The sequence below is a fragment of the Notothenia rossii genome, assembly GCF_949606895.1.
Source record: "Notothenia rossii genome assembly, chromosome: 1".
NCBI classification, from domain to species: Eukaryota; Metazoa; Chordata; class Actinopteri; order Perciformes; family Nototheniidae; genus Notothenia; species Notothenia rossii.
This window is the reverse complement of record NC_136912.1, coordinates 89496156-89518562: the sequence shown is the minus strand read 5'-3', so window position 1 is coordinate 89518562 and position 22407 is coordinate 89496156. Positions and strand designations below refer to the sequence as shown.

Sequence of the window (22407 nt, the reverse complement as noted above, 5' to 3'; positions counted from 1 at the left end):
TTTTAGGGACCCCCCAACCCGGTTCACTTCTACATTGGTAGGATTAATTGTATATTGTTCTAAAAACATTACATTTTCTCTACTAATAATAATAAGATACAAAGATCAAACTATAATTGTATATTTTATTATGGATTACACATGAACAAAAGTGCTTGTAATATATACTGTGAATTAATTTGGCCTAATTAAAACTAGCAGGCCTTCTTCCCAGAGTAGTAGATTTTTAAATTCAAATTTCTTTAAGGAAAACATATTAATTAACTACTATTTCTACTGCAGGTTGCAAACGATCACATCACTCTACCAATCCTATTCCACACATAGCCTATCAATGACTTGTGTGCTTGCTTTACCTTGCAGATCTTCTCAAACCGGGGCTGTTGTTTTGAGACTGCCACTTATATATAAAACTGGCCCTTTGAGTGCAACCATGATGCTAATGTGGCCAGAGTTGAAATTGAGTTTGACACCCAGCTGGCCGTAGAGCCTAGACAGAAGAGGGAGTAAAGAAACAAGTATGTAACTTCAACAATGAACACAATGCAGGTCAAGTAAGGTCTTATCTTTGTAAACCATGAGGGTTAACAGGGCCTGACCCTACTCGTTTCATTCAGTCCGACTGACTGAATCTTTATTTAAGCAATCATACACGAGAGGCCGTTCTTGAACGTCATTATTGGTACGACAGTACTGCGGCAGCGCCTCGGTCCGTACGCCAAAGTACCTAATGAGGGTTATATTTGGAAATAAGTGTCAGCAACCGACAAAAGTTAACTAGTAGGGAGTGTAAAGGGCAAGGCACGGAACAGTATGTTCTGCCAACGGAGAAGTGTTTGTTTACATGAGCCAAATGAGGGACACACATGGGTCCTTAAAAGTTTGTGAAATTCAAATCAAAGGCTTGAAAGTGTTTCCGAATCAGAGGTACGTGAATAATTCATATGACAGTGCTTGAATATATTTTCAAACAATAGAAATTGAAGGTTGTTAGTTTTATAGTTTATATAATTTATAGTTTTATTGTGCAATTTACACAACATGGTGTTTGACTTGTCTGTGACCTCATATAAAAAACTTAGATAGCACTAGCAGGTAATTTATTGATCCCAATTTGGGAAAGGTTTGTTCTCAGTGTTGTAACAGTAATTAACATTGATCCGTGTATCAAACTTTTAGGAGTTAGGTGCTTGTATTTTAGGGATTTAGGCCTGGAAAGTCATTGCATTTGGTAAGGTTTTGAAACCCTACCCCCATTTGTGGCGCCCCCTACCGTGCCTCAATGCAATAGCTCTATAGAAACCTATTATCCGGGTTCACGCCCTTGCAGTCTGTGTGGATTTACAACGTTTTATTGACTCCATGTAAATTATTAACACGATTAATCTTTGACATAACTTCTTCCGCGCCAAGTTGTTGATGTCACCTTTAAAGCCAGCAGCTCTTCACATCCTCAGCATCAGTGTGTTTGTTTTGTTCTAGCCTCAGTTAGCATCATGGAGGGCGTAAAGCGGTATCTGGAGAATGTAGAGCCCCGGACAGCGGCTCTGTTTACGGGTGCAACCTGCATGATAGGGACCGTGGTGGTGGTGCTGCTGCAGAAAGGCTACACTCATCGGGAGGCAAAGGCTAAGATCCAGAAGGCACAGAATCGGAGGACCGACAGCCTGCAGCGGGCTGAGCATGCGGTGCTGCAGTACAACAAGTCGGTGAGAGTTCAACACAGACAGTTGCTAAGTGGATTTTGTAAGGATTTATTTAGCCCTGAGAGCAGGATAAACTGAAAAGAGTCATGGGAAGCTTATAAAAGTTAACAGCATTTCATTAAACAAATGATGCAGTAATATACAATGAAATGTTCGAGTTGGTGGCTCCCCCCTGCCAGCTGTTGGTCCCCCGTCAGCTGGAGGAAAAGGTCGATTCTTCCTGTCCATCCCGGGTTATCAACCAATTTACTCAAGTACTGTACTTACATTCGGAGGTAGGCTACTTGTAGACCTACTGAGTATTTCCATTTTGGACTTACTTTTTTTTGTATTAAGAATTCAATCTACAGTGTATCATGTGTTTATTAAGTTACAATGACTACTCAATAATCACCAGATTTTATCTGCTTCCTTTCCAACTATACCATTTAAACATGTCTGCATTGAAAACGGTCTAACAATTACTGTAGGTGTTTGGCAGAAAAGTAATTTATAACTACTTTGATCACCAAAAAATATTGTCATTTTTAAAGTAAAAGTCCCCAAATTCCTATATTAGGGCAGTGGTTGCAACCAACAATAAAACACACAGAGGAGCGGTGGCCTGGTGCACCAAGCAGGGCAGCCGAGAGAGAGCAGAGCCTGTTCTGCAGCCCTCTTAAATAGTGGAAACAGGTGCCACAGGTGGGTCTCTCTTACAACAGCACCACATGGTGGACAACCACAGGGTTGTCACAGTCAGATATACATAAAAAATGATTATGGTGTGATTTTTTTCTTTTTGAAATATTACATTCATGAAGAGCTTTTACATACTTATAAAAACTTAGGTAAAAAGTAGTATAATTATTGCCTAGTGTCTGAATTTACTTTCCACACATATGTTTCTACTGTATGCCTACTGTGTGTTTGTGTGTGCCCTCTAGCATCCAGAGACCGACTCCGCTCTCATCCTGACGCTGTCTCTCTCTGAGCTGACAAAGAAACTGCAGGAAGGCTCGCTCAACCCTGAGGAGGTGTTTTACTCTTACATGGAAAAGGTGAAAAAACATATCACAAATCCTACCTTCATTTTTTTCAAAATGCCTAGTAGATCTTAGTGTTACTCTTTAAGGTTTTCATCCCAAAACTGATATTTAAAACTAATCAGCAGACTTGTGTCTAATTAAAATAAATGCAATACATACTGTATATATGTTCAAGGCTTGTTGCTTAAATCGTCTATATGCACTGTTACAAAGTAAATATTGATGTTCTTGCTTGCACATTTCTATATGACTTTCATGGTCTATAAAACCAAGCTTTTGAAGGAATGTGTTTGAAAAGGACGGCTCTGTGCTGTGTTTTCTCTTCCCACAGACTCTGGATTTGAATAAAGATCTGAACTGCTGCACTGGGATCCTGTTGGACAGTTTCGATCAGATGAAAACTCTTGACTCTAACAGGAAAGGTCTCTTGTATGGAGTCCCAGTTAGCATCAAAGAAAACTATGGATACAAGGTATTAGTGTAGTTGTGTATTACCATCGTCTTTCAAATGCTTTATTTTCATAAGCATAATAGCTACAGTGTAGTTTGGGCGATGAAAATCTTTCGTCTCAGGCTCTTACAACAGTGCAAAATTGTTTTGGAAACAGTGACCCAGGATTAAATGAAGGTTAGCTGATCAGTGATGAAGTACTGGTGTGTGCAGGTCAGGTAACTGAGGTTACCTACTGTAACCCCAGCTTCTATGAGTAAATGGCGCAGCCCTCTAAGGCTATCGCTATTGGGTAATCCCCCTGCGCCCCCGCGCAGCACTGAAACACTTGTAGTCCACGCCCACCCGCAAGGTGGGCCCCACCCTCGGGCCTCCTTCCGGTATAAATAGGAAGGTGGCCCGGCAATCTGCTCCCATACAACATAACTTTTCTTCAGCTATTCGTAGAGCCAGTGGGGCCCGCACTTAGAGGGCTGCGCCATTTACTCATAGAAGCTGGGGTTACAGTAGGTAACCTCAGTTCTATTTCGTATATGGCTTCGCCCTCTAAGGCTATCGCTATTGGGTTAAGGGCGAAGCATGATGTAGTCTGCGCCCCACTGGGTCCGCCCGGCACTAGAAGCACAGACATACCTGCTCAATAACACCCCCCTGCCTGATGTGCCATGCGTAATGGCTCATCACCGTACCTGGAACATAGCAAAACATGCCTATCTTCCCGACGGGGTGAAGGCTGGGAACAATACATACCGGCCGCTGTGAGAAAGTAGAGACGAAAGTCCCACCTCGTCCTGCGATCGTAGTGGGGGAACAGCAGCTCTCCGCGTGCCAAAAGGCAGGAGAGAGGCGCACAGCTGGCTCCCTGACGTCACTCACCCCGACAGGACACCCAGTACAGGGTGTGTCAGAGAGGAATGGGAGACATCCCTCAAATAAAAATGAATAAATGAACAGGGGGAAGACCAAGATGCAGCCGTGCAAATATCTTCCACTGACATTCCTCCGTGCAAAGCCGTGGAGGAGGAAATTCCTCTGGTGGAGTGCGCCTTGATGTTCTCCGGGGGCTCCACCCCATGAGGAGACATGCCTGTGACACAGCCTCACACAGCCAGTGTGACAGCCGTTGTGCAGACAGAGGTTGCCCGATCGAGCTCTCTCTATAGTGCACGAACAGGCGCTGAGAACGGCGCCAGGCCGCCGTGCGCGCCACATAGCAGGACAGCGCGCGCACCGGACAGAGGAGATTTAGAAAAATAGCGGGGGTAAAAACCGCGCAAGACAATGTTCCTGGGATGACAGGAGTGTTTCTTGTATCCCATGGAAGTGCTGGGGGGAGAGGCTTCTCTGTGAAGTGCCGTAATGGTCTTCATGGTGACGAGCCACGCCATCGCCGCCGCTGCCCATGAGGCAAAAGGGCTGCGAGGGAGTTTCCACACGCTGCCTTTCACTCCGTCTCTCCTCATGAGGCGCGTACACGCCCAGGGGATGAGAGGTGTGTGCATGCTGTCCACACGAGGCGTTATAACGGTGCTCGTGGTTATTATGACCGTGTGTAGGAGGCATATCTGGGACAGAGGAATGCCGCGAGTTCTGCAGTTTATAAACCAATAGGTTAAAACAGCAGGCTTCTGCAGCGAATGAACCACCTCTGGAGTGTCTCCCTGTTGGAAGAGACTCAGGGGGATCATCACGTGACCAGCTGACGCCAACGCCAAGCAGCTGCGTCACGGAGAGGGCTGTGTGGGTTGTGACACGCCGGAGGAGAGCTGTCAGTTCTTCCCCTCGCTGCCGCGAGAGTCGCGCTCTCATGCTGGCTGAGTTTAACTCCACTCCCAGATAAACGATTGTCTGAGAGTGAAGAGGACAGCTCTTCTTCCAATTTATTATGAAACCCAGGCTTTGACAGATGCGATACGAGATGTACCGTCTGTAAAGCGACTTCCTCCCTGGGGCGAGCCAGCAAATAGCAGGTCGTCCAGAGGAAAACCACACTCTCATCCCTCCTCTGTGTAGTGGCTCCAGCCTCTCTACACAAATGCGAGGAGCCAGGAAATATCCGAATGGCAGACGATTGTCTGGTCTGATATTCCCTGAATGGAAAACGCAGGAATTTCCTGTGTTTCGGGATGATGGGTACGTGGAAGTATGCATCCTTCAGGTGGAAGTGAACCAGTCGTCCTGGTGAAAACATTCCAGCACCTGTTTGATCGTCAGCATGTGGAATACTGACAGATCCAGGGTGTCTCATTCCCCCAGTCTTTTTCGGGATTAGAAAAATAACGGGAGTGAAAACCCCTGATTTTCCTCCCTTTGAGGAACCCTGGAAATATCCTCTTTCAACAGGAGTTCCAGCAGCTCGGATTGGAGCGCAAGACATAGCTTCTGGGAGGACAGGAGTGTTTCCTGTATCCCATTGAACTGTGGGGGAGAGGCGAACTGCAGGACGTATCCTCTGCTGATCAGCCTGCTCATCCATCTGTCCATCAGACACACGCGCTGCCACTCTGAGAAACACTCTAAGAGCGGGCGCACATGCTCGAGATGTTCTGTGGTCGTCATGGCAATGAGCCACGACAGGGAGTCTCCACACGCTGCGTTTCACTCCGGCTCTCATCATGAGGCGTGTACACGCTCAGGGGATGAATGGAGGTGTGTGCAGTGCTGTCCACACGAGGCTTTATAACAGCGCTCATGGGTTTATTATGACCGTGTGTAGGAGGCGTATCTCGGACAGAGGAATGCCGCGAGCTCTGCAGGTTATTAACCGAGGTTAAAACCGGCAGGCTTCTGCAGCGAGCCCTGCTGTCTACTTAATCAACAGATTAGTGGCAGCCGGTTTAATTAGCGAGCTCTGCAGGTTATTAACCGATAGGTTAAAACCAGCAGGCTTCTTGCAGCGAGACCTGGCGCCGTGGCGCTGCGGGCGCTACCGCTGGGGGCACTCAGCCTGGAATACTGCTCATTCCCCCGTTCTGGCTTCTCTGTGATGCCATTGCCCTCGCCACCACTGTGAGGCGAAAGGGCTGCGAGGAAGCCTCCACACGCTGCGTTTCACTCCGACTCTCATCATGAGGCGCGTACACGCTCAGGGGATGGATGGAGGTGTGTGCAGTGCTGCCCACATGAGGCGTTATAACGGCGCTCATGGGTTTATTAAGGCCGTGTGTACGAGGCGTATTTCGGACAGAGGAATGCCGCGAGCTCTGCAGGTTATTAACCGAGGTTAAAACGGGCAGGCTTCTGCAGCGAGCCCTGCTGGTAATCAACAGATTAGTGGCAGCCGGCTTAATTAGCGAGCTCTGCAGTTAATTAACCGATAGGTTAAAACCAGCAGGCTTCTGTAGCGAGCCCTGGCGCCATGGCGCTGCGGGCGCTTCCGCTGGGGGCACTCAACCTGGAATACTGCTCATTCCCCCGTTCTGGCTTCTCTGTGATGTGCTGTAATGGTCGTCATGGTGACGAGCCACGCCATTGCCCTCGCCGCCGCTGCCCATGAGGCGAAAGGGCTGCGAGGAAACCTCCACACGCTGCGTTTCACTCCGGCTGTCATCATGAGGCGTGTACACGGTCAGGGGATGAGTGGAGGTGTGTGCAGTGCTGTCCCCATGAGGCGTTATACCGGCGCTCATGGGTTATTATGACCGTGTGTAGGAGGCGTATCTCGGACAGGTGAATGCCGCGAGCTCTGCAGGTTTATTAACAGATAGGTTAAAACCAGCAGGCTTCTGCAGGGAGCCCTGCTGTCTACTTAATCAACAGATTAGTGGCAGCCGGCTTAATTACCGGCTCCGCTTCCTCGGAGGCTCTCGCGGAGCAGACCAGGAGCGGGGGAGCTTCACTCCCCTTTCACTCGCCGCTGGGAGACCCTGTCTCTGGGGTGGCGGGGGAGCGGAGACGTGGGACGGAGCCCCTGCAGCCGCCGGGGCGGTTGCTGTGGTCGTCTCTCCGCTTGCGGCCTCCTGTGGCCGGCGTGGACGCCGCGGCTGCTGCGGGCATTGGTGCCGCTGTGGCAGCTCAGCCGACTGGAGCCAGCTGTACATGCTGGCGAATGCCGTCCACCTGTTCCGCGGCCGTCTTCATGAACTGGGGTCCGAACAGCCCCGTCCGGGCTGATTGGAGCGTCCAGTAGCACTTTTCTGGCCGTCTCCGTAACAGACGCCGCCGCGCTGTGGTGACGGAGAGGGGGAAAGCATGTTCGGCCGCCAAGCTGGCACCCTGCTCCGACTCTGTCTCCCCCGTCCGGGGGAGAAGATGGAGGGGAGAACCAAACGGTGAACCGTGGAGGGAGGCGGGGCAGGAGTTGCTTCGGACTCCTGCCCGGCACTCTGTCCCAGGGACACGAGGCCCCGTCCGCGGGCTCGTAAGCCTGGACGGGCCAATCGTCCTCCTCGGCCACAGCAGCAAGAGTGTCCGCTCTCCGCTTCCTGTCGCCCGAGGGGAGACGAGCGCAGTGCATGCTACCTGCTGGTTTAGAGCCGCGTACGCGTGCTCTGACCCCCGGCAGGATTCGCATACTGCTTTTATCTCTGCAGGTCATAACTCATTATGAACCCAGAGCCACATGAGGGACAACCACGGACCACGGACGCAGTTGTTGCTCATGATGATTCTCAATTGCTGTGCTTCAGTAACTGTGCTGGTTTGCTGAAAAAAAGAGGGAGCAGATTGCCGGGCCACCTTCCTATTTATACCGGAAGGAGGCCCGAGGGTGGGGCCCACCTTGCGGGTGGGCGTGGACTACAAGTGTTTCAGTGCTGCGCGGGGGCGCAGGGGGATTACCCAATAGCGATAGCCTTAGAGGGCGAAGCCATATACGAAATAGAACCCTGCTCTTTGGATTGAGAATGTAATGGTGCTATCTTAACATTCAACACCTTTCATATCATTGATAAACTCAGGTTGATGAGTTGATGCTCTCTTCTAACCATTCTCTTTTGTCTTTGTTTTACATCACAAGAATTACGACTCTTCTTGTGGTGTTGTCATTAATCTGGACCACCCTGCCAAGAAAGACAGCGTTCTTGTTGAAGTTCTGAAGAAACAAGGGGCTATTCCTTTTGTGAAAACAAACATACCCCAAGGCCTACTAAGGTAAACATGCTTCTTACCCGTGCTTATGTTCTCGTGTGTGATTTCTTTAAAGAGGCCCTTTTATGATCATATTCAGGTTCATATTTGTTCCTCCACTGTGACATGTCTCCATGCTTTAATGTTCAAAAAGATCTTTATTTTTCCTCATACTGCCTGTGCTGAAGCACCTCTTTTCATCCTCTGTCTGAAACCAGAGCCCAGTCTGCTCTGATTGGTTAGCTAACATAGTGATGTCACTATGTTACAGAAGTAAACAAAGGAGTCCAATGGAGGCGTTTCAGGCTGGGGGGGGGGAGAGAAACTCTCTAGAGGGAACTGTTGAATTGTAGCCTTTGCAGACCATTATGCATAACAACCTATATAACACACTACAGGAAAGGGAAAATCCCCAAAAGCCAATATGGCCCCTTTAATTTCATTATCCTGCCAGGGACTGCAGAGGAAAATGTGCCTCTTTGGCTAAATCTGGCACATTTACAGGATTACAGGAAGTGCTCATGTTTACTAATGTGCATTGTCCTTTCGTGAACAAATAAATAAAAATACAATTTCTTAATAAAGGTATAGAGAGTGAACTGTGGTCCAGGTGTGCTCTCATGTAATTATGTTTTGATGCTTATCTGTGTTTTTATTTTTGACCTAATATCTAGTTATGAATGCAGTAACCCTATCTTTGGGCAGACATTGAACCCGCACAACCCTCTGAAGACCAGCGGAGGTTCCTCCGGCGGGGAGGGGGCTCTCATCGGGGGAGGGGGCTCCCTGCTGGGGATGGGCAGTGATATAGGGGGTAGCATCCGTTTACCCGCCTCCTTCTGTGGGATCTGTGGCTTCAAGCCAACTCCAGGTCGACTCAGGTGAGTGCCTCTGCTTCAGTAGGTTTTGGATCATCATTCATTACGTTAATATGTTTTCTTTGTTTTGTGTCTTATTCAGTTTACAGGGTATAAGCTCCATTTATCAAGGGCAAAAATCAGGTAAGTTGTATCATCATTGCCTATATACTACATGTGTTGTCTGAAAATCATTGGTTACTGTTTCCTATGTTTGTCATTAAATTAGTGCCGTCTTGTGCTGGACCCATGGCGAGGGATGTGGACAGTCTGGCTCTGTGTATGCAGGCGCTGCTGTGTGACCACATGTTCTCTTTGGACCCCACTGTCCCACCCGTGCCTTTTAATGTGCAGGTTTGTCCACCTTAAAATAGGTTTATGTAACAGACTACTTCTTGGCTGGGACCCTTAACCTGTACAGACATGTCGTTTGCTGCTGCTATGGATTTGCTCATCTTTTCAGTGAGGGGGCACAGTATGCTTTGTGACAGTTACAATGTCAAATCAATCAGTCAAATACCCAATATCACAAATTACACATTTGGCTAAGGGGGCTTCACAGTGTGTACAACATATGACACACTATGTCCTTAGACCCTCAGTATGAATTGCAATTAATGTGGGGAAAACTTGGGCAGAGCAATAGAGGAAGATCACTCTCCCAGGGCAATAGATAGTGGGTGTTTCTCAATGCAAGTAAAGCTGCTCCAGAGCCACTATTTCAAGCATACTACAGTACATCATCGAGTGCCGCAGAAGTACTGTTCCAGGGTTCCCCCGGGGTCTTAAAAGGTCTTAAATTGGATAATCTGAATTTAAGGCCTTAAAAAGGTCCTAAATATGATGATTTAGAAGGTCTTAAAAATGATCGGATTTGAAAGGTACTTCTATGTTGCGATCGCGTCTAAAATGTGTTTTGGGGAAAATGTTCGGGCTGCAAAGTAACCAGTACGGTAAGAGCCTTTCAGTTCCCCCCAACAATTTGTATTGAAATAAATCAACATGGAACCAGTAATCACTAACTTTGTTTCCCCCGGCCCCTTATCGGAGAACACCCAGCTAGTAACCTAGCAACCAAGCTTCAGCTAGCGGCAGTCAGAAACTCATGTCTCTTCGAATCTACTTACAAATAAATATGGGGAAGTGTAAGTTCAACCGTATTTGGTTGGAAAACATCGAATTTAGTGCTTGGTTGAAACCAGTGGAGGGGAACGTGTTTGAAGCCCGCTACACCTTTTGCAAAATAAATCAGCGTTTGTTTTGCTAATGTAGCCTTAGCTAGTTTAGCGTTAGCTAGTGCAGCAGCTCCCGCAACAATACCGCGGGACCTCCGGGCGACGTTTAGGTCTACGTCAACCCTAAAAGCGGAGGTGCTGTAGACGTTAAATACCGTAGCTAAACACACACACACACACACACACACACACACACACACACACACACACACACACACTAGCAATACAAAAATTAATTAAATAAATGATATATTTAAATAAATAATATCAAAATAATAAATACCGATAAACATGATCAACAAATATTTTGGAGCGCACTTCCACAAGCTCCTAAACATATATAAATAAATATAAATTGGACTCAAATTAATTAGATTAAATATGTTGTCACTGTCACAACCTAGCAAAGCTAAATAATTGTTTTTTTCGATTATGTTGTTTTTGAGATTGTGGCAGGCCAAAATCGTAGTTGCGATTAAAATACGATTAATTGCACAGCACGAACACACACAAGCACAGAGACACACACACATACACACTTTTTGGCTAACAGTTCTGTACTGTTATGCTGTTATGTTCAGTCATTGTTCTTATGTTGAACATGAATACATTTACTTTGTAAGTAATTATGGGACGTATTTCTTCTTTCATAGCAATTTTCCTTCATACTTTCTTGCCGTGAAATAGGTCTTAAATTCGATTCAAAGTGGTCTTAAAAAGGTCTTAAAAAGTTTTAAATTTGAGCTGGCGAAACCTGCAGGAACCCTGTGTTCCAATCTCCAGCATACTTGGAATTCTACCGAGCCCGGTGTGCTTCATTTGGAGAAATTTCGAGTCTGCACATGTGTAGACTCCGCGGTCTTAAAATCCCCACAATGACTCGGACCAATTTCCCCAAATCTGTGGCGGAAAATGTAAGGCGGGGCTCTCATATGACGCACACCTGCACACTTAATAGCCTGATCCATTCCTTGTTCTCCGAGGCTAGGAAGTATTCTTGCCTCGCTTCTGAAGCAAGACGCCCGGAAGACATGTGCTACCAAGCAAGCGTACTCGAGATTGAGAAACACCCAGTGTGTGTCTAGATAAAACAAGATAATACATTTACAAGATAGACAGACAGTCAAAAATGATTTTGTGAATGTATATTTAAAAAAAATAGAGCCAGTTGGATGTCATCAATCTTCAAGTTGCTCCCAAAAACAATAAAGAACTGGGTGTGAGGCAGAGCGATGGCCACAATAATATAGTTAATGTTTAAAACCCGGCCTATATAAGCACACCTTTGAACATTATATTTTAATTATGCCACAGATAAGGCTTGCAAAAGAATTAACAAGCAGCAAACCGTTTTTTCACAATGTTGGCCTCAGGGTGAGGTCGTGCTGCCAGTTACTAACGGCTCGATAAGTGAATGAAGAGTGTCTTTATTCCCATCCACATACAATCTTGATATGTTGGTTTCCTTTAAGAGGCGGGAAAACTCCCCGGACCAGTTTCTTTCAGGAACAATAAGGATTGGATCAGATTTCCTTTCTAGCTACTAGAGACGTTCGTGTAATTGTGGTTAAGAAATAATTGTTGGCAAAGAGTGAGGAGAGGAGCATGCGGAAAAGTCCCTTGAGGTTTGCAAAATGTTCACTCATGGGGAAAGTGCTCGCTGTATTAATAATAATGAGTTCACCTATAATGTGCAGGGGAAACATAAAGACACAATAACATCCATGGTTGTGTTCATCTTGATAAAAAAAAATCCTGGATCTGGCCCTCTGACTGCGAGCAAACGACTCTTTGTGGAAACATTGACACTAACAAGAGGCCTTATTCTGCTTTTTGGGGTTTTCCCTATCCTGTAGGGTGTTATATAGGTTTCTGTGCATGTAAAAGGTCTGCTAAGGCTACAATCCCATAGTTCCCTTTAGATGGAGTTTCTCTCCCACACACTTCCCCCCCCCCTGCCTTTGTTTACTACCATACCTTAATGACATCACTATGTAACACTCATGCTTCTATTAGCCAGTGCTCCAACACATTTCACATAATAAGCTAAGAGGCGGGACATCTCTAAGCGGTTGACCAATCACAACAGAGCCGGCCAGCTAACCAATCAGAGCAGACTGGGCTGCAGCACAGGCAGTATGAGAAAAATAAAGATCTTTTTGAGCATTAAAGCATCGAAAGAAGTCACAGTAGAGACACAAAATACAGATATGGATCTGAAAATAAGCATATGTACTCTACACTGTAGCTGTATAAATTACATTAAAATCTTTAAACCTTTGAACTTTTTTGAATCAAACTGTTCACCTTTTCCTTTACCCATAGAAACGACTTTAGGAAACTTAAGTAAAGATTTAAAATAAAGAAAACACGTACTTAAAGAAAATACTTCCTAAAAATACATATTAGTTACATTTCATTTTTTTAAATATACATTTATTTGAATTTTTATAACAGTGGATACCAAAAGTATTTACAACAAACAAAAGTAATACCTACACATAATAAGAGAAGAAGAGCCGAGAAAGAAGCATGTTGTGTTTGTATTGTTTCCACTCGGATGTCCCCCTATCGATTTGACAGAATGAAAACCTTTTGTCCTCAGATTTACCAGAGCTCCAAACCTCTCCGGATCGGTTACCTAGAAAGCGACGGCTACACACATCCGTCTCCAAGCATGGCCCGCAGCGTCAGAGAGGTCAAAGCTCTTTTAGAGGCAGCAGGGCACACGGTAAGACTTCTCCACTCAGACACACGGACACTATATGATCTACTGCCACATAACATATGTGATGTGAGCCCTATGTTTTTAATGCTGTTACCTTTTCCCCTGTCTGTTATTCGTGCCTGCAGTTGGTGCCCTACCGTCATCTGAATCTGGAGTACGTTCTAGCTGAACTGGTTGTAAAAGGTATTCTGGCAGACGGAGCCACCACTCTGCTCCAAAAACTGTGAGTTAGAATTAACTTGCAGATGGAAATTAGCTATAAAATATAATCTGGCATAATTCATATATTTTCTTTTCTGAGATTAATGTATGCATTAATTGTATTCATGGTCCTTGTTGAAATAACTTAACCTGTCTAACTATATACCAAAGAGCCAAGTTACAATTCCTATGAAACAGATAATGTTTTGTACCAATGAACCCTTATATCTTCTGTTTCAGAGAGGGCAGCCCTGTGGACCCTTCTCTCAAAGCACAGATTGTACCGTACGCTCTTCCTATATGGTTGAAGAAAACCCTCTCATTTCTGCTCAAGCCCTTTGTGAGTTCTCACCCTCTGACAAACATGCATACAGGCTAAGATTATATCCTCAAGGTTGTTGAGTATAAAATTGGTTTAAATATTTATTTGGTAGATATTTCCTTAAACAGTTATTTTTTTATGTCTTGCTTTTGTTTTTCAGTCTACTCGGGCTTCCGTTGTTCTAGGAGGTCTCTGTGGAGTTGGGTGAGAAAGTAACTTAGTTTGTCATCGGTTTGCACTTATGGTTTCGTTACATTGCATGTGACGGGCAAAATGCAAAAAACAAACGGATTGTTTTGTCTGCTTTGTTTTTAGATCCATTCCAGATCTGTGGAACCAGCATGCTGCAGTTGAGGTACTGTTAGTTGTCGGCTAATAACGCTTTTGCATCTTCGAATGCAGAACATTAAGTTCTCATTGTTTTGCTTAATTGTGTTCTCATTAGGACTACATTCAGGAGACGATAGCCGAGTGGAGGAAATGCAACATAGACGCTCTGCTGTGCCCTGTGACCGGACCGGCCTACAACCACCTCTACTGCGGCAAGCTCAGCAGTACGGCACTCAAACTACTTCTATACTTAAAGGGGACCTATTATGCAAAATGCACTTTGTGATGTCTTTTATACATGAATATGTGTCCCCGGTGCGTCGGGGAACGCACGCATCGTCAGTACCCAAATCTCTAAAAACGGGGCTACAACGGATCCGATCCAGATTTCCATCCGCTGTGACGTCATGGACCCACAGAAAGTTGCTATCAGAAACAATGCGAGACGTGTTTTGGACGTAATCTCGTCTTTGTTTACATTAGCAAGCCTCGCTAACACTCAGAGCTAACCTGTACTGAAGAGCACATGTGTTTAAAAAGCAGGAAATAAAAAAGGAACTTACCTTGTGATAAACCTGCAAGAGAAAAGGCATTTGAGCTCCATACTGTTTCAGAAATAATCCTTGACGTGGTTTAAACAGGATGGCGTTTTATCACAACCGAATGTAACTTTATCTCCGGTAGAATTCTGATCAGGCATTAGCTCCGCCTCCTCTTCTTTTTGTTTCAAGCTAAGGCCCAACATCTGCGTTTCTCTAACAGGGCTGCAAAAGAGGGGTTCGAGCAGTAACGGAGCGTCCACACAGCAGCGTGAGTTGACGCTTGGCGGTGGGCGTGTCTCAAGCTTGGGGAGTCAACGCGAGCAACGCAACCAACAACCAATCACATGAATCTCCCGCCCCCGACATACAAAGCAAAAGGCTAGCATTCCATGCTAGCTATATATACTGTCTATGCCTGCTAGCTGTCCATTCAATGTTTAAACGAGGTACACTGGATATAAACTCCCCAAACAGGCGAAAACCTACCAGTTTCACCCACTATCTCTGCCACCTCCCTCCATGCCTGGCTCCTCCGGTTTGTATCCCGGTAGATGAACAGAGACTGATCATACAGCACCGGGTGATTCACTACTCGCAGCATACACGCGGTTTGATTGGCTAGCAGTTGTACTGGCAGATTTTCATAAACGGGATTTGATTGGCTGACGCTTCCGTCGAAGCTTCAAAAGTTGAACATGGTTCAACTTTTGACGCGAGCAACGCGTAGCTACGCTCCCCACAATGCAGTTCGGCGAAGCGTGATGTCACCCCATTCAAAGTGAATGGGCAAAAGCGTTGAAGCTTCAACGGATGCCGCTGTGTGGACGGGCCTTAAGAGGCATGGCTAAAATGAGTGATCTGTTTGGTATTTTGAAAAAAAAAACTTCACAGACATGTTTTATATAGGTATGGCCCTACAATATATTTTTCAAATATAGCATGAAAGGTCCACTTTAACTTCAATAAAACTTAACTTAAAGTCCATGTAATGTCCAAAATAAAAGTTATTCTGTGTTAATAAATCGCTTCATCACTTTCCACTGTTTCATTTGACATATCAACATCAATGATTCTTTCCATAAATACCCCCCAAATAACATGAAATGTGTGCCACTTTCCCGTGTTATTCCGCTCCGGTAGCGAAAAGCTTGCCAGCCATTAACCCAGCTGTGTGACGTCACACGTGGCAAACACCAGCCTCGTCTGGATTGTTTGTTTTGTATCCTTCCGCTATTTTCGCTCAACATATGTGTAACCGGACCTCGCTAAACTTTTTTTATCTAACAATTCATGATGGGGAAGCGATGTGTAGTTGTGAGCTGTGAATGTTTCCTGATTGCTATAAACATTGATCATGGGTGCTGGAAGATTGTGCACAAAACTCGGGTCAGAATTAAGTTACTACAGGTGTTATGCCAGCTTGAGCTAAATGTCACCAGAGTACAGTGAACTTGCCTAGTGAGTGAAATATATAAAAGTTGAAGTGAAATAAGTAAGGCCAAAAATGAATTACGTCTGAATATCTTTATTATTTTTACCACTTTTAATTATTTGTGGGCTCGCACATATACCAAAATAGACTAATGTACACTGCAATAAAGATAAAATGTTACAAGTGAAAAATTAACAAAAGAACCCTTTTTTATTTATCAAACAGTAAATTAATACAATCTTACAAATTTGTGATTTGGAAAATGTTGTTATATTTACATGTTTCTTTGGAAAAATAATATTGTAAATGATGTACTTTGTAAATTATTTACATCATGCGAAACCATTTTAACCAGTTCAGCTGCATGACTTATGTCAAATTACAGATTTGGCCATTGAAATCCCTGATAGCGGCCTCCCGGCTCAGGGTAAGTCTTCCGTATCTCGGTTACAGCACATGCAGCGGGACTCTGATTTTTGGGCCGAGTAGGCCTACACCCCAGCACCAACGTACAAACTGTCGATAAGCTGTATATCGATACTTCCTAATGAAAAAGAAGTATACAGATTATAAATATATTTGGAGAAAAATAAAATGTTATGTAGTAGCCTACTATTATGTAGCAATTGTTACAAATTGGCTTATAACATGATATTTGTATTTTATTTGTACAAAATAAATATGAGGTTATACATGACTGCTTGACAGAATCATAGACCTCTTATATATTTCCTCACATGTGTAGTTGTTTCTTTTCTCAAGCATACATTGAACTTGCATACACAGAAAAAATAAAAGCCAAGCTGTTTTTGACTGCTTGAAAGAGTTTAATGGTATCTTTAAAAGTGTACCATATCTGTAGCGACTAAAAGTATTATATGAAAGCAAAGCTGCAATAGGCAGTTGGGTCAATCAATATTTAATTACTGGTGTAGTGGGCCATCAACTGCTCTGTGTTGTTGTTTGTATTGAAGATACGCTATTTTCAGTGTCCAATGCACCTTGGTTTCTCGTCGGTGTCTTCTATCTGGCAGAGTCCTGCACGGGTCTGATTTTCAAGACCCGCTCCCGCCCCGCACCCGTGACGTGCAGTACCGAACCCGCCCCGCTACCCGCACATATTGCCAATTAGTCCCGCAACCCGACCCGACCCGCCGGCACATGATCCGCAACCCGACCCGAACCCGCATATATATAAGCAGTGACAACGTGCAATTATTAACACACGCAGTTGCATATTTGGCTCAAAAAGCCTGGGATGTTGTTTATTTTCTCCATCTAGGATGACACCAAAAGCCTCCCAGACGTTGGATTTTGCTCTTGAGGAAGAGTTATTGAAAATGCTGTATTCTCCGCTATAGAGAGCTTCACCTCAGCCATTCAGAATGTGGTGCGCTCAGCAGCAGATAGATGCACTGCAGAGGTTATGATTATGCTCGGTACCGCGGAGGAGAGGTCTGAGGATTTAAACATTAAACTAAATTATTATTGTTTAAATATATTTATTATGCAACACCCGCAACCGGACCCGCATCATCTTTGTTTTACCCAGAAGCGAACCCGGAAAAAAGCGTTTGAAAAAATACCACCCGCAAATCACCTTTTTTGCGGGTCACCCGTCGGGTACCCGCGGATACCCGACCCGATGCAGGACTCTGCTATCTGGTCAGTAGGTTGCAAACTGTCTATTTGTTCCATCACCTGCCAGATCTCTCTGCAGCATACACATTCATCTGCAGTGGGCATGCTTTCACAGCATTGACATGTACACCTGAATATTGTACATAACATTAAAAAACAAAACAATATCTGCCGGACGTGTGAGGAACAGATGACAAATTAAGATCGACATTTAGTGCAGGTCAAACTAAATAAAACAGAATTTACCATTCAGTATTGCCGACTCGAGTCTCGCCGGCTGCGGAATCCGCTTCTCTTTCACAAGTTTCTGCCTCGTTGTTCGATTGCTGGGCAGGAGGCTCGTACTTATAAGGCAAAATGCCTTGAAGTGAAAGGCTAGCTGGTTCACTCTCTACTTCTGTAACTGAATCCAGATAACCCACTGAATCTGAGCTTGAATGATCGCTGTCGCTGTCGCTGTCTGAAGTTATCGCGTTGCTTGCCATTTGGACTGATTTGATCAAATGGCAATGTTTGCCACGTGTGACGTCACCGCTCGTTCGGGAGTGATCGGGGGCGTACTCGGCAAACTTCGGAACCAACATCGGTTTTTAACGTATATGTCATTTAATTATGACGAAACTTTAAACATTTTTATTTATTTTTATTCTGGTGATATCTAAACTACATGTTAAAAAACACCTGTGTTAGATGCATTACATGGCCTTTAATAAAACACTTTAAAAAATCAAAGGAGAAACTCCCTCGGGAGGGAACTTTGAAAAACCAATATTACACAGTACATGAAAGGGATAATCCTGTAAAGCATAATCGGGCCTCTTTAAATATATATAATATTGCTGCCTTGCTAGGATAATTGATTTGTGGCATAATGATTCTGCCTGAAACGGTATTGCCAAATCTCTACTGGTGGACATATTTGAACCCAGTAAATATATGTAAATATATATATACATATACAGGATGATTTAATGTCCCAGACAACAAGGAGAAATATTATCTGTGTTAATTATTGAGTTTTAAAACACTTCATAGGAAGGCTATATAAATAAAGGCTTACATGGTGTAGTATCCGTCCATTCATTCAAAGGTTTTTCCTCATATTTGTATCAATGATATTCAGTTTTGGCTGATACTTGATAGTAGAGAGGGCAATGCTGTTGTATTAGCAAAAGAGCTATCTCCCTGCAACAACAACAACAACAACAACAACAACAACAATAATATTACTTCCTCCTCTTCTTCTGTAACCTGGTGAATAGCCTATTATCTGTCCTTCCAGGCGCTGCGTCTTACACGCTGATTTTCAATCTCCTACAATTTCCTGCCGGAGTTGTTCCTGTTTCCACTGTGAAGGCAGAGGATGAGGAGGAACTGAAGCACTATAAAGGCGTTTATCAGGATCAGTGGGACAAGCTCTTCAAACAGGTAAGACACTCTGACTTACACAACAGTTGTTCCATACAGCACTTCAGTGTGAAGCCGTAGTTCTGCAGTTGGTCTGTAGATGGAGGCAGGAGACTTTGGTGGTTCTCTGACTGGATTTTGTGTTTGTGTTCAGGCTGTGTGTGGAGGCGAGGGTCTGCCCGTGGGGGTGCAGTGCGTCACTCTGCCGTGGCAGGACGAGCTGTGCCTGCGCCTCATGAAGGAGGTGGAGCAGCTGGTCAAACAGAGCAAAGCGTAAAGGAGGACACACAGAAGAAGTATGAGGAAAAACACAATCAATGTTTGGGAGAAGGAAGTTGAGTCTAGGAAATTCTTTAATATTAGGAGTTTCACTGTGCTGCTGTATAAAGATTAACTCGGGCTTTTTTAGATCCATAATTAAGATTTGATAAATGTTAAAGGGAATATTCATGTTTACTGATTTGAAAACGGTACACATTCTTTGTTTAACACTGTTTTTCATTTGTCTTGCACTACTAAAACAGGAACTTTAGCTTTTGCTGCTTTTAAATGAACTGTGTTTCTGACATTGACAGCTTGACTATAGACAAGTTTACGCGCCAAAACACGGTTAGCGCCATGACACTACACAAATGCACTTCATTTCCGCCGGAAGTCTTTTGCACAGCGTCTGTCGGTGTAAACCGATGTAAACAGTCAGACGGGCACTGGTGTAAACACAGCGATTTCGATGCTAACAGTGATGCTAGCTTGGGAACACGATTCAACTTCTTTGACTGGAGATGGCGTTACTCTCCCCCACCCGAATTCAGTGCAAAACTGGGAGGATAACATGACGACGTGGCCCAGCATAACGTACAGCAAAATTTGCTCCTACTTCGTTCAATCCATGGCAATACAGTTGCCAACAGTTGTCTGTTGTTTACATAATGCACAATTTACATGATCTCTTTATGCTGTGCAATATATCATATGTGCCTGTACTGTTTGAGTGAAAATAAAGTTTGATGTAATTTAATTTCATTATTGCACTGTTATTGCATTATTGCATTTCATATGTTCCTTAGAGTGCTACAATTTCTTTTAACACAGTTCATCATTCATATTAAGCTCATACTGTACATAAATAACACTGAATTAATTAATTGTTGAGAGGAAACTAAAGAAATGGCTTCAACAAGAAAGATCACATGTTTAATCCTAACAGGTATTACAAATTAAAATATAAAAGCAGCCCACACAATTACATCACTATGAAAATATTCATATATAATATTAAAAAATACAATGCATGCAGTATTTGTTGTGTTTATCTGTATTTAATGAACAACATGGCTGGGTGCTGGGTGCTGGTTTGTGGTCGTAGCACTCTCTATCTAACCACTCGTTCAGGTGCTTTCTCGAGTGATTGCAACCAACTACCGCACACGTAGTTCCCGAACCACTTTTCTTCATGTTGTAATTGTTATATCCTCTTTGTCTCTGCGATATCAGTGCTTTGTCGGCACAACGGAGCTAGCTAGCAAAACAAACCCAGTCCGCCAAAACGGAAGTGCATTGCATCGAAGGGAGGAGTTCAGGATGTAGAGCGGAAACGGCTCAATAACTTGGGGTGTTTCGGCGAAATTCAGCCTCCTGAACATTGAACATGAAACAGTGTTTGTTCAGTTGGCATTATGTTTAACATAATATCGCATGAGAATGAAAAACATGCTGGAAAATAAATTGACCTCACAACAGCGTTATGCAAACAGTGCATAGCAACCACACACACAACCTTTTGTGAGTTAGGGTTTATAATCAGGGCTGCACATAACTGGTGCGCATGCGCACCCCCCGCCAAAAAAGAGCACCGGATCATTTGAAAAAAGGCGCATTTGCGCACCAACATTGAGAGAGGGAGAGAGAGAAAAGAGAGAAGAGAGAGATATTTGCGAGTTGCATATGAACTGGTAAGATAGCAGGGTTTCCCACACATAGACTTTACGTAGGCGGGCCGCCCAGGTATATTAACGGCCGCCAAAGTATAATTCGCGAGCTATTTCGGTTTAATTGTTTTAATCCGTCCGCGAGCACCACGGCATCTGCGATCCCTCGCTATCGCGTGAAGGGTCTGCTTTATGCGCTCCACACAGTAACCCTGCTGCGTGCTCACTAGCGCACCTCCCCCCCCCCCCTTCATAAAGTCAAGTACCCCTCAAAAGGTCCGGTTTATTTCATTTTAAGGATGCACACCAAGCAACATCTCCAGGTGCTCCTTTGAGAACCAGGGCAAAAAAGTGATGTGCACCCGTGTTTATAATGAATAATGTTGGCACTTAATTCATACAGTATGTGTCTTTTTTACAAGAACTGACAGATTTCTGTGATGTGATGACAAAAAATACAATAAAATGACTGATTTCTCACAAGTAAACCATTGCTATTATTGGTTTCCATAATAGAAATGTTGAAATGTGGTTTAGGGGGTTTGGGGCAGTGGTGGCTAAGTCGATAGGGTTAGGGTTGGGTAGGGTAGGGTTGGGTTGGTTGGTTAGTTGGCTTGGCAACTCAAAGGTCACCAGTTCAAGTCTCGGCAAGTGCAAGTAATTTTTATTTTATTAACTTTTCTTTTTAATGACTGATTTTAAATGCCATTTTCTTAATGTCTTTCATTTTTCGTAAAGCACTTTGAATTGCCTTGTGTTGAAAAGTGCTATATAAATAAACTTGCCTTGCCTTGCCTTATCGAGGTGTCCCTGAGCAAGGCACCGTTCCCTACAATCCCGGGCAGATGGGGCTCATAGCCATGAGAAACCAAAAACCAAGACTGAGAGGAGTTGCGCCCCCAGTCCTTAATCAGCATAGTAAAGCCAACCATATACCCAAAAATCCTATCCGGAAAACCGGGATGACTGGAAGCGACGATGGAGGGCTCGTCTGAGGACGACCTAGAGAGAGGTTGGTACCAGACATCGATAATGCGCTCTGTACAGGTAATAAATAATCCTGCGTTCCTTCCTCTGCTCACCTGTAACATCATTTGTAATGGTTTCTTTTGGTGTACCAGTTGAAGTTGATATTTACAGTATTTAAATCCTGCACAGTTAACATGTGTTGATAAGGAGTGTTTAACAAAAGGAGTTTATAGAGTGCACCTTCATGGCATCTGTGGGGTTCACAAAACCTCTGTCTTTCCCTTCTTCTTCCTCTCCTCCTCTCCATCACTGTGCCAGAGATGAGCGAAGATCATTTTCTTATTGTGAGTGATTGTTGTCCCGATGCTTTTACAGGAAACAGAAAAGAGATAAAGGAGACTAATGACACATGGCGCCTCCATCTACAAGGCCGGCGCACCGTGTCGTCATATTGTGATTACCCCGTGCTATTGTAAATATGTGTTTCTGTTGGGTTTACATACATTTACATATGTTTTAAAACTCTCCTGGGATGGGAAACCATTAGGGACAATGTTAGCTTT

General features: G+C 44.3%; 1 protein-coding gene across 1 annotated transcript; it reads left to right on the top strand.

Moving 5' to 3' along the window:
- The first annotated feature begins 776 nt into the window (after positions 1-776).
- faah (fatty acid amide hydrolase) lies at positions 777-21363 on the top strand. The gene is made up of 16 exons (XM_079653799.1): positions 777-927; positions 1483-1709; positions 2633-2746; positions 3066-3206; positions 8143-8276; positions 8927-9133; positions 9213-9253; positions 9339-9463; positions 12950-13075; positions 13198-13295; positions 13514-13613; positions 13756-13799; positions 13911-13950; positions 14041-14149; positions 18823-18968; positions 19102-21363. The coding sequence occupies exons 2-16, from the start codon at positions 1497-1499 to the stop codon at positions 19222-19224; spliced, it is 1761 nt and encodes a 586-aa protein (XP_079509925.1). The 5' UTR covers positions 777-927; positions 1483-1496; the 3' UTR covers positions 19225-21363.
- The last annotated feature ends 1044 nt before the right edge of the window (positions 21364-22407 follow it).